The following is a 13524-nucleotide window of genomic DNA, read 5'->3' as shown; positions in this document are numbered from 1 at the left end:
AACTGTTCCACCAGAACCTGTAACATGTTTTACATTCATTTTATATCTTTTTTTGACAACTTTTTCTCATATTTAGTACAATGTTTGTTACCTTCTCAATAACATCTGATACACACTTTCTTTTCATAAAAGTCTTTTGTTCATTAATATCACTTATAAACAGTTTACTAATATCAATGCTTTGTAATAAAGCATCAATACTATCTAAACTTAATCTTTTCAAATGACTTACAAAGCATGGTTTATGATTCCAAGCATATATACTAGCTGCTTGAAGATTGTATATTCTTTTCCGCTCAGCTAATTTAAACTGTTTTTTCTGTGACTTAGACAGTCCTATTAAACATCGCATAATACTTTTATTCTCTGTATTTTCCCATGGATCATACGTTTTTATATTTTCCTTTAATAATACAAAAACATATAGTGTGGTATAATAGTCACAATCATCACCATATTGCGATAAATACTTCATAAAACCTCTTTCCAATCTTGCATTACAGGTACAGACAAACTTTTAACTGTTTCCAATGATACTGATCCTAGTTGGAGTGGTGGTTCAAAATTATATTGCTCCTTTTTAATATTTCCATTACTGGCACAATTTAACATGTGGTGCTACAATTTAATTTCTTATCATTGTTAGATATACTATGATTATGGTTATTATTTATTAACATATTGTTTATACCTCCAAATATTCTTTATCGACCACGTGGAATGCATCAAATGGACACTGCACCTTTTCCAACGGATGATTTTTACGACAACGTACTAAATGATACGGTAATACGCTTTTGTGAATTCTGTGTGTCACATCGTATGGACATGTTACTATCGGGTCCATCGTTGATATATTTAAAAACTAAATTAATTTATCGAATAACGTAATAAGCATTGGATTGACGTTTTTATTTTAAAATAATTAATGAAAAACACCTTTGTTCTCAATAAATCTTAAATTTACGCGTGAATATGAGCACGTGTTGCTATCGTTAATTGGACTACAATCGTTCCCTTTGTACTTGCTTCGCAGGTATATACGTGTAAATGTTCCTGCCATATTTGAAATCCTAATATTACAAGCACAAACGACGTACAGGATAGATAAACATCTTATGGGACGTTTTGCCCAGAACTTTGGGGTCGAAAAAACCTTTACCATTTTCGTGGCGCTACCAACATTACCGATTCAGCATAGAATAAGATTACAACATTATACATATAGCAGTGGTTGGGATTGAAGTTAAACGTAACTATGAAATTACAAATAAAAAAGTAATGTAATTGTTTATTAGTAAATGATTCGTCACATGCGCGTGTTCTACTGCTGTCAAGAGATCGTGAGCAGTTCTACCTACGCAATTCTATATATTTAACCGTGTTCACTACCAACGATAACTCGTCGAGATATTTAGCAATACAGAAATGAGTTAGACAAGGAAAGAAATAGGCATAGACAAGGATAAAAAAAATTCAAACACGATGCTAACGCCATCTCATGTTTGGTGACGCGAACTACGATTTTTTAACAGGAATACATGATATCAACAGAGATATTAGACAAGGAACGCACTAGTGTGCGACAAGGATAGAGAGAAAACGTTTCCTATTGGCTGGCGGGCACCTAAGCTCCACTAACCACGGGCTACATCAAGTCGGCCGGTGAAAAATCATTAATAACTCAATAATTACGATGATTTTGTGAATTTTTAGAATTAAAGAATAAAGCGTAGACCTTTAGCAACTTTCCCATATAGATTTTAATACACTGGACCCTCTCAATAATTAGTTATTAACAATTTTAGTACGTGATGTCGGGAACGATACCGCATACCGTCAGGTACGTTTACGGTTTTTCGATAATTTCATAGCTTTCTACTAAATTCTCATGCAACTAACTATATGCGTCCGAAAGGCAACTCCCTTAGCTACATTCTCATATAATCTCTATTAACATATTCGGTTTAGTTTAGGAGTTATTAAACATTATAGGGGAGACTCCCCTATTCATCGTATTGGTGTAGAGTCAACTGTTATAAAGAATTATTAATATCTAGTAAACCACGCCACTTACAGTTACCCAACTAATTGCAGAATATAGATAAACGTCCATTCTACATTCTACATGCTTGAAAGTGTATAACTAATCGTGCGTTTCCATTGAAATAACGAAAATGTGTTACGCTTGAATGCGACGGGTGTAATACTCACCTAAAGAATGTTAAATAACTATCAAACCACAGGGGATATGTTAATAAAAATTATATGAGAATATAGCCAAAGGAGTTACCTTTCAGACGCGTATAGTTAGTTACACGAGAATTTAATAGAAAGCTATGAAATTATTGAAAAACCGTAAAGGTACCTGACGGTATACGGGATCGTTCCCGATATCACGTATTAAATTGTTAATAATTAATTATTGAGAGGGTCCAGTGTATTAAAATATATATGGGAAAGTTGTTAAAGGTCCACGCATCATTCTTCAATTCTAAAAGTTCACAAAATCATCGTAATTATTGAGTTATTAACGATTTTTCACCGGCCGACTTGATTCGTCCGTGGAAGGTGGAAGATGGCGGCACGCCAGCCAATAGAAAGCGCTTTCTCTCTATCCTTGTCGCACACTAGTGCGTTCCTTGTCTAATACCTCTGTTGATATTCTGTGTTCCTGTTAAAAAGTCGTACTTCGCGTCATCAACCATGAGATGGCGTTAGTGTCGCGTTTGAAATTTTTCTGTCCTTGTCTAACACATAACACTATTGTTATCCTTATCTACCTGTATTCCTTTGCTTGTCTAACTCGTTTCTTCAGTGCTATCCTTATCTACCGCTATTAGTTTCGTTATCCCTCTTCGCTGTTGCTACCCTCGTCATTTTTATTATATTTAATTGATACTTATAATAAATTTTTAATTGCTTTAACATTACTAATAATGTATGTAGTAAAATGCAGTATATGGCACATTTTCAAGTACTTTAATTATAGAATAATTAGCGTTCCTTGTTAAATAACAATTCAGATGGTAGTTTACAATTATACGGAAGTCTTAAATAATATTATTGTATACTTTAACTTAATAAAACAGATTGATATATTAATTTTGCATTGAATTAACGATTGTATTCGGTAGATTAGACAGAAATTGTTTACAACTTCTATTAAAAATTAGAAAAATTAATGTTCTTTTCGTATGAATTACAGATGGACCTTCCAGGGCACCATAGAAATCAAAGAATGGTCTGCAGTATCAGAAAAAATAAAGAAATGTAATTATTTGTTAAAAAATAAATTACTTATTTTACAAAACGTTACAATATACCAGTATTTTTTACACGATCGGTATTTCAGAACGTTGGACAGAAAAGTATATTAGGTGTTAGGTCTATCCTGTACCTCGTCTGTGTCACAAGCATCGCGTTCTTACCGTTTTAACATTTTTTTTTCGAGAGAAAAAAAAATTAGAATACACGTAAAATTAATAAATCGCATTTGTTCAATTGTTTAACTCATTTCAGACTTATTATTCCAGAAATCTATGTTTAAGAAAGGATCGAATCTTTATGTATTTTTCATTTGGAAATTTATTTTTACTTCCTCGATTTAGAGCAACAAGTTTTTATTCCCTTCCGAGAGCTGTCGATAATTCATTTCATTGCCTTACGAGTGTTTGCTTTAATACCGACATATGCTAACAATAAAAGATCTTCAAATAAACTAGGATTTCTTGAAAAGTCGTCTTCCTGTGAAATAGAAATTCCAGTGTTGAGTTGTTGCGTATTAAAGAGGATATCAGCGTTAGTAAAAGTTGCATAAAAGAATCCAACGAAGCGAGTAAATTGAGTGAATAATATTGAAAGAAAGCCAAATAGTGTTTTCAGTAAACACGAATATAAAGACACTCTGTCTGGATAAATTATTTAGTACAGTTCGGCTTAGAAACAGCACATCTATAGTTAAAACAACCTTGCACGTGTACGTAATACATCGAAAACTATTTATAAGCGAAACACCGTCACCGTATTATTCCCTGAAATAAGTTGCCCGACGCAAACACCACGAACATGGTGTTACGATTATAAATATCATTTGTGCGATTTATTTCACATGAATTTTTAACGAACCTATGGTATACTAACATTTCAATAGTTTTTTCTATTTTAATATTGATAGTAGACTCGTACGAATACTTCGATTAAAAACTGCAAAACTCATATTTACATATTAACAAGTTAGGTGATTAACAATTTATTTATATTTCTCTTATAATTTAAAACGTATGTAGCGTAATTTAAAAAATTTCCATACAAGTATGCGGTACAATTAAAAAATGTTATTTTTCAATAGAAAATGCTAATAATTAAATTCGATGTATACATGAATAAGTATTGTATTTTTAATTATTAATTCACGAGTCTTATTTTCGATTGCATTTCACACGTCTATCAGGGATATAATAATCGAAGCGTTGGCAGAGAGGTGGAAAGCCGACGAGACGGACTGACAAATATATCAGTCTTATCCCACGCAGTGTTAAAGTGGTCGCGAACGGAGACAACGGAAGAATAGTGATGGAAATTTGCATCGTGGGTACAACAAGTCTGATCGAATGATACCTCTCACGTACTTTACCTTTGAAATAAATTCCACGTGCCCTATGACGTTTAAAACTTCTACCATTTCCATAGTTCTTTAAATCGATAACACTTACTCTTTATAACAGTGCTTTACGCAAAACATTGGTTCTTTGTCATTCGCTACATTTCGAATGTATATCTGTATCCATGATATTTGATCTTTTTTGTCGCACCGTGAAAACTTATAGTTTTCCCCTTTTAAAAAAAAGTTCCCTTTCGTATATCTGAACTTGACACGTTACTCTGTTTAATACTGGAAGAAAAAGGTCTGTTGCAATGTGTAAGTTTTATTAGTTGGTAAAATATTGAAAAGTGTGTGTCGAGATCGCGAACATGCAGCGGGTTCTCAGCTTTCAAATGGCTCGTGGAGTGAGCGAGTCCAGCGAGTTTGTGACAAAACGTATGTGCTTCTCGCTTATATTTTCCGTCAGTTTTCTTTCCTTGCTGTGTGGATTTTTACTTGGCCGTTTCGCTACGCAAAGAGCCATCGAATTTCGTGCAGAGAAGAAACGTATCGAGTTAGCGGGAAATGGCCTGGAGAACACCGAGTATCTTCAACGTTTGATGCTTGAGCAACTAGAAAGAGCACCGCTTGATCCTGATTTCGAAATGTACGTTTATTCCTGAATTTGACCATTAAACCATGTAACTTTTCTATTATTCTGGAATATTTGTGTAATAGAAAATGGGATTCTTTCCACCTAAAGGAAGATGATATACTTCGGGTGAATGGTATCCTATCGAATTTATCGCTTATTCATAATGTCGTTAAACACCAATCGTACATCGTAGCAACCGCTCGAGGATCTAGAGAACCTGGTGAATTAAGTTTCTTGTGTTAATCCTGAATAAATAAATCGCAATGTTTTATTCACTGTTAAATATTTAGACAGGTACGTGGTTGTGTCCGCTAGCGGAGAAGGTGTTGGTGTTGCTTTAGAATTGGCAAAAATTTTTAATGAAATTCAAGGAGAATATAAATGGAAACCTCGTCGATCCCTTATTTTTTGTCTATTTTCGGGATCATTGAATCCCTGTCCAGAAATATTGTCCAGTTTTATGTCTCACAGAATTGTGGCTTACATTGTAGTACATCATCAAGCTTTGCAAGGTTTGTTACCATAAAAAGATTAGGTTATCAATCTTTAACATAATTCAATTCATTGCAGGTAAAGGTCCTTTTATTGTATCTGGATCAGACATAATACAATCTATAGTTCTGGAATCTGCTAGCATTGTGAAGAGTTCATTCTCTTACAATGATCAATTATTATCCTTAAACAACACATTTCATAATGTCACAACTTCTCGGCTTGCATTAGAAATACCTCATGCAGTATTGTCCTTTACTGTAAGCAATAGTGATAAATATAAATATACTTGTACAATGGACAACTTTTATTATATGTATTTCTTTATATTCTTAGAATTACAGTGTCACATACAATGAAAATCATCATGAAAAAGAATTACGTAAAATAATTTTAGCACAAATACTAGGACAAACTGTTTGGAGGCTCTCTGAATGTTTAGTTATAAAATGGAATCCAAATTACTTGAATGAAATTGCTTCTAAAGCATTACAATCTATAAATAATACTGAATTGGTAGAAGTTAAAGGTATGAAATACATAGGTAACTCAGCTTAGAATATTAAATAAAATTGTATTATTTTTCAGGAAAAGTACAAGAAATTTTGGTTGATTTGACAACTAATGTCAAAACTTTAAATGGGAAGATTGATACAATTGAGAATATCAAGTATGTAACTTTTGCAAGTTATTACAATAAAATAGTTATATTTGTACATTATAATATTCTAAAAACATGAAGAATCTATCCTTCTTTTGTGTTACAGCACTCTTGATACAAGAATACTGAACGATTTGCTGATAGATTTGGACAGAGTTCTTCTGTGTTCTGATAAGCAACATCAATCTAGAACTGATTGGACAGAATTCTTTAGACTACATCGCGAGCCTTTTAACATAATCTTAATGTACATTAATGAGATGATAAAATGTTATGAAAATGCTATACAACTTTTACAAAATCGATAGAGAAAATATAAATGTACAAAAAGTCTAGGTATGAAAATGTCTTTTACAATGACTGTGGTAACATTCAATAATTACCACTGTTTTTTAACACTTTTACTATACACTTAGCTAAATTTTATATTTAGGAGTTCCTATGTTTCATTTGCATTTTATTATGAACCGTACAGACACATATTTATACACATACAAGTACAAAACATGTATTATTTTTGCCTGTGATAAATAAGATCAATTTAAATGTTTCACAACTTAAATTAATGTACACTTCCTATACCATATCGAATTTCTCTTTCAAATTGTGAAGCATCAAGTGTTCCTTCAATAGCTTTGCAGTCTGGATTAAATACAGAATAGGCACTAAGTTCACCTGGTTTTTTTGGTTTAGACCTGGTATTTAAGCAAATGAATACTAATATAGATACGACAAAATATACTGCTCCAAATTCATATTCAATTGCAATTATATATAAGGCAGCCCATAGGAGGAAATAAAGTAGATATGTTACTTTAGTTAGCATTGTACATTGTGATTGATCAAGACTGTCATCAGAACAGGTGCTTTCCGTATCCTGGACATCCTGCAAGCTTACAATTCTTAATCATATGGATCTATTGTATAAATTTTTGTTGCAATAAATATTACTTCAATTGCTTTTTACTTGTTATATTGTAATAACCCGCAATATAAACAATATTATTGACAGTGTATAAACGAGTGTCACAACTGTCATAGCAACATTCGAAAATACCTTACGCGTCATGAGTATCCTAACCTTACCTCGATATCGTTTGACTGTGCAACCAAAGGAGTGTGTTTAATCGTTTTATTTCCATTCCACGGTAAGACAGTTTGTATCGCATTCTTAATAAACTCTGTCATTTCTTCTTTGCGTTTTTTGCGTCGATAAGCGTCAAGTTTAGCCTTTATACCGACTCCATCCATAGCGGATACAGATGTTGCCTTTTTTTTTCTCGTCGAGCACGTTTACTTTGCATTCATTCGTGGCTCATTTTAAACTGACATAACCCTTTTATTAAACGATTGGTCGTTTATTGCGCGTGCATCACATTCGGTGTTTCTTTATTGGTCGAACAAAGTTTGTCCAATGTGTATTTAACCAACATATTTCATAAAGAAGAGCAAACCGACACTATGTTAAAGGATGAGATGTCATAAATCGTATAGGTTAAAAACAACTTTTTAATGTAAATGTATCAACGATGAAGGATAATAACCGTGCAACACAATCTGTTTCTGCGTTGATCAATGTTACGCTACTAGCTGGACTGGACACTCGGTTACGTGTCGCTGTACATTTCGGAGCTTCCTTTATTTCCTCAATTTTGGCGGTCACTCCGGAACCATGACAGCGCCGGCTAGAGAGTATCAAATTAATTTTTACACAGCAGACGAGTAGTGATCAAATGAAAAAGGCAAAACGATTCGCTTATTGTGGTGTATTAAAAACGCTCGTTAGAATACCACAGGAGCAGGGATTCTTGTCTTTGTGGCGTGGAAATTTGATCAACAGCTGTCGATACTTTCCGGTCTCAAACAGTTCATTTCTCTTTCTACGAATTGTAGATTCTTGTACGATTCTTTTTCCTCTCATTTTCTGCAATACACGAATATCCGTAGACGTTGGTGACAAAATAAAACGATTGAAAAGGGAATTTCAGGGTCTGCTTAGGAAATAAAACATATCTCTTCGCTAAACACACTGATCCAAAGAAAAAAGAGAAAAAAAGAAAAGAAACGAATTCTCAACGTAAACTAACTTGGTAAATCATACGTTTACGAATATTCAGAAGAAATCTAATTTAATATCGACCCTTCTTCTTCTCTAACGATCTCACGTAGTGTCTGAAATACGATAATACCTTGAATTAGTTTGTCCCTGACGGATTATCTGTATCAATGTGCATATACGGGGTGAACAAAATAACTCGAATATCTCACTTGTTTTTGGTGGTACTAAAAAATGTTATTTGGTTCGAAGGGGCAAATATTACGACAAGCAGGAAATTTTTCTCAAGGTCATCTTTTTCGAGATTTTTCCAGAGTACATATTTATTTTGAAGACCTATCGAATGACCTGTGACATCGTGACGTGACCTTGAGTACGAAAAAATTCAGAAATGTTTAGGAATAGATACGAATAATGAAATAACTACGTCATACATGCACTCTTAAACTAACAGATAAGCATGGTGTTGTTATGTAAATACATTTGTCTAATCTTTCCGTATAATGTTTTTAAACATTCAAATATTTTGTATGAAATCTCGAGATATATAAATATGACTCGAAAAATATGATCTTTAGAAAAATTTTCTTGGTTCTCGTAATATTTTGTAATGATGATTGTGAAAGACGTAATTCGATACTTTTTCGATCTTCTGAAAAAGGTAGTCGTATATCACGAGTCGTAACAGTAACGAAGAAAATAATTTAAAGTTTCTAATTTACGATGACTATAAACGTAATGCTGTAACGGCAGAACGCTTAGGAACGATTTCCAACTAAAAGTTACTTGAAAAAACACTTGGAGAAACTGACTGTTTAAATCGACAAAAACGAAATGGTAAAAAAATTGAAAACTGGTGGCACAATGTGAATGTGCTGTTAATAGCTTCAGTGACAAATTCATTTTCGCATTAGTTCTCGAGAAGATTACACAAACAGCAATGGATACGTCGCAGTCCAGTGTTTGAAACATGATACACCGTAATCGTTTTCGCCCTTTCCGTGTAATTTTCGTGCCAGTGGACGTTACAACATGATCCATCCTTTCTTCGTAAATTGTCGTTTCTCCGACGAATCAACGTTTACAAATCACGGTAAATTAAATAAACGAAATTTATGTTATCGCTCCCAGGAAAAACCTCATTGGTTATGTCTGGTGGAAGTAAAATGTATTACTGGTCTTGACCTCCAGCTATTAAGTGACAATGATAAAAATTGCTTCCGTTTACAAAAAAAAAACCGACGACCGATTGAAATTTCGAAAAATATAACCTTTCGAAAAATTTTCTTGCTTATCGTAATATTTGCCACTTCCAGCCAAACAATGTTTTTCCTTTCACCTATTTTCATCATTAACGTATATGTATATACGCGCAATTTTCTTGATCACTATCATAGAAGCGTACATATATGTATACATGCATTCATATAGCGAATAATCGCAGACCATTAAAATTTCGTGTTAAGGGTCAATTTTTAATATTTTCCAAACGATGCAAATGGGTTAACATTTTCTCATCGTACGAAAAACAAGTGAGATATTCGAGGTTATTTTTCGTTCACCCTGTATATACGCACAGGGTTTGAAAAGCACGTGCGCGAGTGCAACCCGTCGGTCACGTTGAACCAAAAGAAAATCATAGAACGAATCAGTCTCGATAGAAACCTCGCCACGATAACACCACATGGAAGCCACGTGGAGATCTATGATGTCACTGTCTGTAAACAAGGAAAATCACAGCTGCACCAGTCACAATTCGTCACATCACGATACTACTCACGATGGCCGTGTGCTCGTACTTTATACCGGTGGCACAATTGGGATGGTTAGAAATGAAAACAGAGGTATATATATATACCATTATGCTTCTTCAATCTTCGTTTCCCTCTATATAGACTAGAAGTTTTCAGTCATCCCTTTACACCAGCCAAGATAACATGTTGGATCGTTCTGTTCTAGTACTGGTACCAAAGAAGAATGCCTTCGTGGAAAAGATACGGAAGTATCCGCATATGCACGACAGTGAATATGCGAAAGAACGATTCGGACCTACAGGACCGTTAGTTCTACCGTAAGTGTATACATACATCGTTCGATAGAGTTCAGACGGTGAGGAATTAATGAATTATTTGAAAATAGGCGAAATATATTTTTCTTCTTTGAAGAATGACCGGGACAGATAATAGACGCGTTATATACAACGTGTTGGAGTATTCGCCGCTATTGGACTCGAGTAATATGACGATGGACAATTGGATTCATATAGCTAACGATATTAAGGTAAAAGCTTCTCTGTTAATATTTTAGAGATGCTGCAAAGTTACGTGCGAATTTAATACACGAAAGAAACGAAGTTAGAACAGGCAGAGTATTTTTTCTTTTGTCTTTTTTAATATCATAACTAAATTCTTTAGGTTATTTGCGAAAGAAGAATCGACGTTGAATGTTGTATTCTGGATGTTCCAGCAATTTTACGAACATTATGATGGATTCGTCGTTTTACATGGAACGGACACGTTGAGCTACACAGCATCAGCTCTATCTTTCATGCTCGAATCTCTGGGCAAGATAGTTATCTTAACTGGATCTCAGATGCCACTTTTCGACACGAGAAGCGACGGCTTGGACAACTTCTTGTCATCTGTGGTGATAGCTGCGAATTACAATATACCAGAGGTGTGCGTGTTCTTCGGGACGAATCTGTTGCGAGGAAATCGTACCTGCAAAGTATCGGCCTTCGCGTTCGAGGCTTTCAATTCGCCGAATTTTCCACCTCTGGCTCAGGCTAACATCAATATAGAAGGTTAAAAATTGACCCAATTACGGAGGATTCGTTTTATCCGTCTCGCTTTCACGAGAATATATTTTCTCGTCTTTTATAGATTCTTTATAGATGAGAGTTTAAAAAGATACGAAATGGTAAATGGTATCTAATAATAATAATCTATTATTAGATATGTTGAAATTTAACTAACCGATTAGATTATCTGCCGTATGATAGATAAGTACATTCGACGTTTGGAATTTCAAGCTACATTAGATTTGTCGAATACAGCTTTGATATTAATACATATATTCATATCTATTGATTCGTCGCGGCATACACACGTAAAGATTATCTATGAAACTGTCGTTAAATGTAGATATTTACATACATTAACATACATATGTGTATGATATATGTATTGCGAATGTAGCTCAGGAATATCTTTGGAAGATCGTTCATATGTTTCACGATGCTTAATCAACATCATCTGAATGCATTTTTTGCGTTACAGTGGATTACCAGGCGATATTTCGTCCGTGCAATTTGGAGAAATTTAATGTGCACGCGACCTTAAACAGAAATGTTGGACTGCTACGGATATTTCCAAGTATAACCACAGAGCTGGTGAAAACGTTTCTACAGCCCCCGATCGAAGGTGTCGTATTAGAGTCTTACGGATCGGGGAACGTGCCCTCGAACCGGAAAGATATAGTTAACGAACTGTCAGCGGCCACGAAACGTGGAATAATCATCGTGAACATTACGCAATGCTCGACAGGTTGCGTTACAAATGCGTACGAATCTGGATACATTCTTGAGAGTTGTGGTAACTTTCAGATGATTGATTAAGCAAAAAGAATTTTACATTAACACGTTTGCTGCCTCCGTTCAAACATTATTGACAGAAATTCTCTCATTGTCGACAGTGTGTCGACAGTGTATCGATCGGTCGCTATACGATCGACGATTACCATGACAGAAATCCTCGTGGAAAGTCACGTGTCTGGCTGAGAGTTACAAATTGGTGGCAGCGGATGTGTTAAATATGCAGTGAATTGTTAAACTGGATATTTCACGTTTGCAGGTATAATATCGGGTTTCGACATGACACCGGAAGCCGCTCTGACCAAACTAGCCTATGTATTATCGAAGAAAGATTGGGACCTGAAAACGAAATGTCAGATGATGCAAACGAATCTCCGCGGTGAATTAACCGCAGGTCGACCTCCGAATGTCCATGATTTCGATCTCGTGGACGCAGTCGCGAGATCTTTGAGACTTTCGTCGACGGCAGAACGCAAAGAATTAGGCACGATCCTTTTCCCTGTAATGTTGAATGCTGCCGTGAAAAGTCGCGACGTGGTGAAACTCGAAGCTTTAAAAGGATACGTAAGCACGTCTCGTGTATTTTTTTCTTCGAACAATAAGACATTCTTTCTCTCGAAGAATAAATAAATATTTGTTCCAGGGGGCAGATATTTCACAGCAGAATGAAGATGGTCGTACAGCTTTACACATCGCTTGCTGCGAAGGTGATTTAAATGTTGTGCGTTGTCTCTTACAAATGGGCGCGAACGTTCACATCAAAGATCGATTTAACCGGACACCTCTGATCGACGCGATAGAGTTCGATCATCACGAGGTGAAATATCATTTGAACGTTAGATTGTGTTATCTTTAAAATTCGCTAGAGCCACTTCAACGAATGTTCCATTTCAATTTTTCCAGATCATTAAGCTTCTGATACAGTGTGGAGCTCATTTGCACGGAAGCGGTCACGTGATATGCGAGAAAATATGTAACGCGGCTGCAGCCGGTAACGTGCAACGCTTAGAGTCTTATTATTTGGCGAATGCTGATTTCTCGGTGAATGATTTTTGCGGAAGAACGCCGTTACACTACGCGGTGCTGCACAATAACCCTCGAGTTATCAATTTTTTGATGGAGCATAGCACAGACACCAAGAGCCTTGATTAAACCCTGGCCAATCGTGGTGCAGTATCGCCAAAGTAATAGGAAATTCTACTTATAGTTCGAATGGGGAAAAAGATTTATTTAATTAGTATTATTTCTGAGAATTTACCGTCAGGTTGAAATAAGGAAGGAATAAAGGAATCTCGTGTTTATTGCTACCGATGCACTGCTCAATCCATTCAACACGATAGTTACGGTGAAAACGACGAGATGAAAGTAAAACGACATAGCCGTAATAACGCAATTCCACGCGAGAAAAGACATTAGAGTGAAAATAAAACGTATACCTATGCGCTGGCTGTAATAGTACTAAACGAACATTTTCTCAATCGTC

At 35.1% G+C, this 13524-nt stretch overlaps 5 protein-coding genes across 7 annotated transcripts; 3 read left to right on the top strand and 2 right to left on the bottom strand.

Annotated features, from left to right (window-relative positions):
* Positions 1 to 40: 40 nt before the first annotated feature.
* On the bottom strand, positions 41 to 847 carry LOC108575395 (gametocyte-specific factor 1 homolog). The gene is made up of 3 exons (XM_017938172.1): positions 692 to 847; positions 481 to 618; positions 41 to 403 (listed from the first exon to the last, which is right to left on the bottom strand). Exons 1-3 carry the CDS (start codon positions 845 to 847, stop codon positions 41 to 43), a joined length of 657 nt encoding a protein of 218 aa, XP_017793661.1.
* Positions 848 to 4931: 4084 nt separating this feature from the next.
* Positions 4932 to 6701, top strand: LOC108575431 (transferrin receptor protein 1-like). The gene is made up of 7 exons (XM_017938220.1): positions 4932 to 5252; positions 5324 to 5460; positions 5531 to 5752; positions 5811 to 5992; positions 6069 to 6261; positions 6321 to 6402; positions 6500 to 6701. The coding sequence occupies exons 1-7, from the start codon at positions 4975 to 4977 to the stop codon at positions 6699 to 6701; spliced, it is 1296 nt and encodes a 431-aa protein (XP_017793709.1). The 5' UTR covers positions 4932 to 4974.
* Positions 6702 to 6919: 218 nt separating this feature from the next.
* Positions 6920 to 7888, bottom strand: LOC108575410 (SAYSvFN domain-containing protein 1). The gene is made up of 2 exons (XM_017938191.1): positions 7480 to 7888; positions 6920 to 7279 (listed from the first exon to the last, which is right to left on the bottom strand). Exons 1-2 carry the CDS (start codon positions 7642 to 7644, stop codon positions 6956 to 6958), a joined length of 489 nt encoding a protein of 162 aa, XP_017793680.1. The 5' UTR covers positions 7645 to 7888; the 3' UTR covers positions 6920 to 6955.
* Positions 7494 to 13198, top strand: LOC108575409 (L-asparaginase 1). Of its 3 annotated transcripts, none has more exons than XM_017938190.1 (9): positions 7494 to 7541; positions 10102 to 10293; positions 10409 to 10520; positions 10615 to 10729; positions 10916 to 11252; positions 11728 to 12042; positions 12301 to 12605; positions 12685 to 12858; positions 12945 to 13198. In XM_017938190.1, exons 2-9 carry the CDS (start codon positions 10134 to 10136, stop codon positions 13191 to 13193), a joined length of 1767 nt encoding a protein of 588 aa, XP_017793679.1. In that variant the 5' UTR covers positions 7494 to 7541; positions 10102 to 10133; the 3' UTR covers positions 13194 to 13198. The 3 variants fall into 3 exon arrangements, with proteins under 3 accessions (XP_017793679.1, XP_017793677.1, XP_017793678.1); XM_017938188.1 differs by having other exon boundaries at positions 7501 to 7541; positions 10029 to 10293; XM_017938189.1 differs by lacking the exon at positions 7494 to 7541 and adding an exon at positions 9387 to 9542.
* Positions 7923 to 8399, top strand: LOC108575393 (ADP/ATP translocase 1-like). Its single transcript, XM_017938171.1, has 2 exons — positions 7923 to 8051; positions 8109 to 8399. The coding sequence occupies exons 1-2, from the start codon at positions 7923 to 7925 to the stop codon at positions 8397 to 8399; spliced, it is 420 nt and encodes a 139-aa protein (XP_017793660.1).
* Positions 13199 to 13524: the final 326 nt, after the last annotated feature.

The sequence above is a fragment of the Habropoda laboriosa genome, unplaced genomic scaffold (assembly GCF_001263275.1).
Source record: "Habropoda laboriosa isolate 0110345459 unplaced genomic scaffold, ASM126327v1 scaffold297, whole genome shotgun sequence".
Classification (NCBI taxonomy): Eukaryota; Metazoa; Arthropoda; class Insecta; order Hymenoptera; family Apidae; genus Habropoda; species Habropoda laboriosa.
The sequence above is the reverse complement of the archived record's forward strand: the minus strand, read 5'-3'. Positions and strand labels throughout refer to the sequence as shown.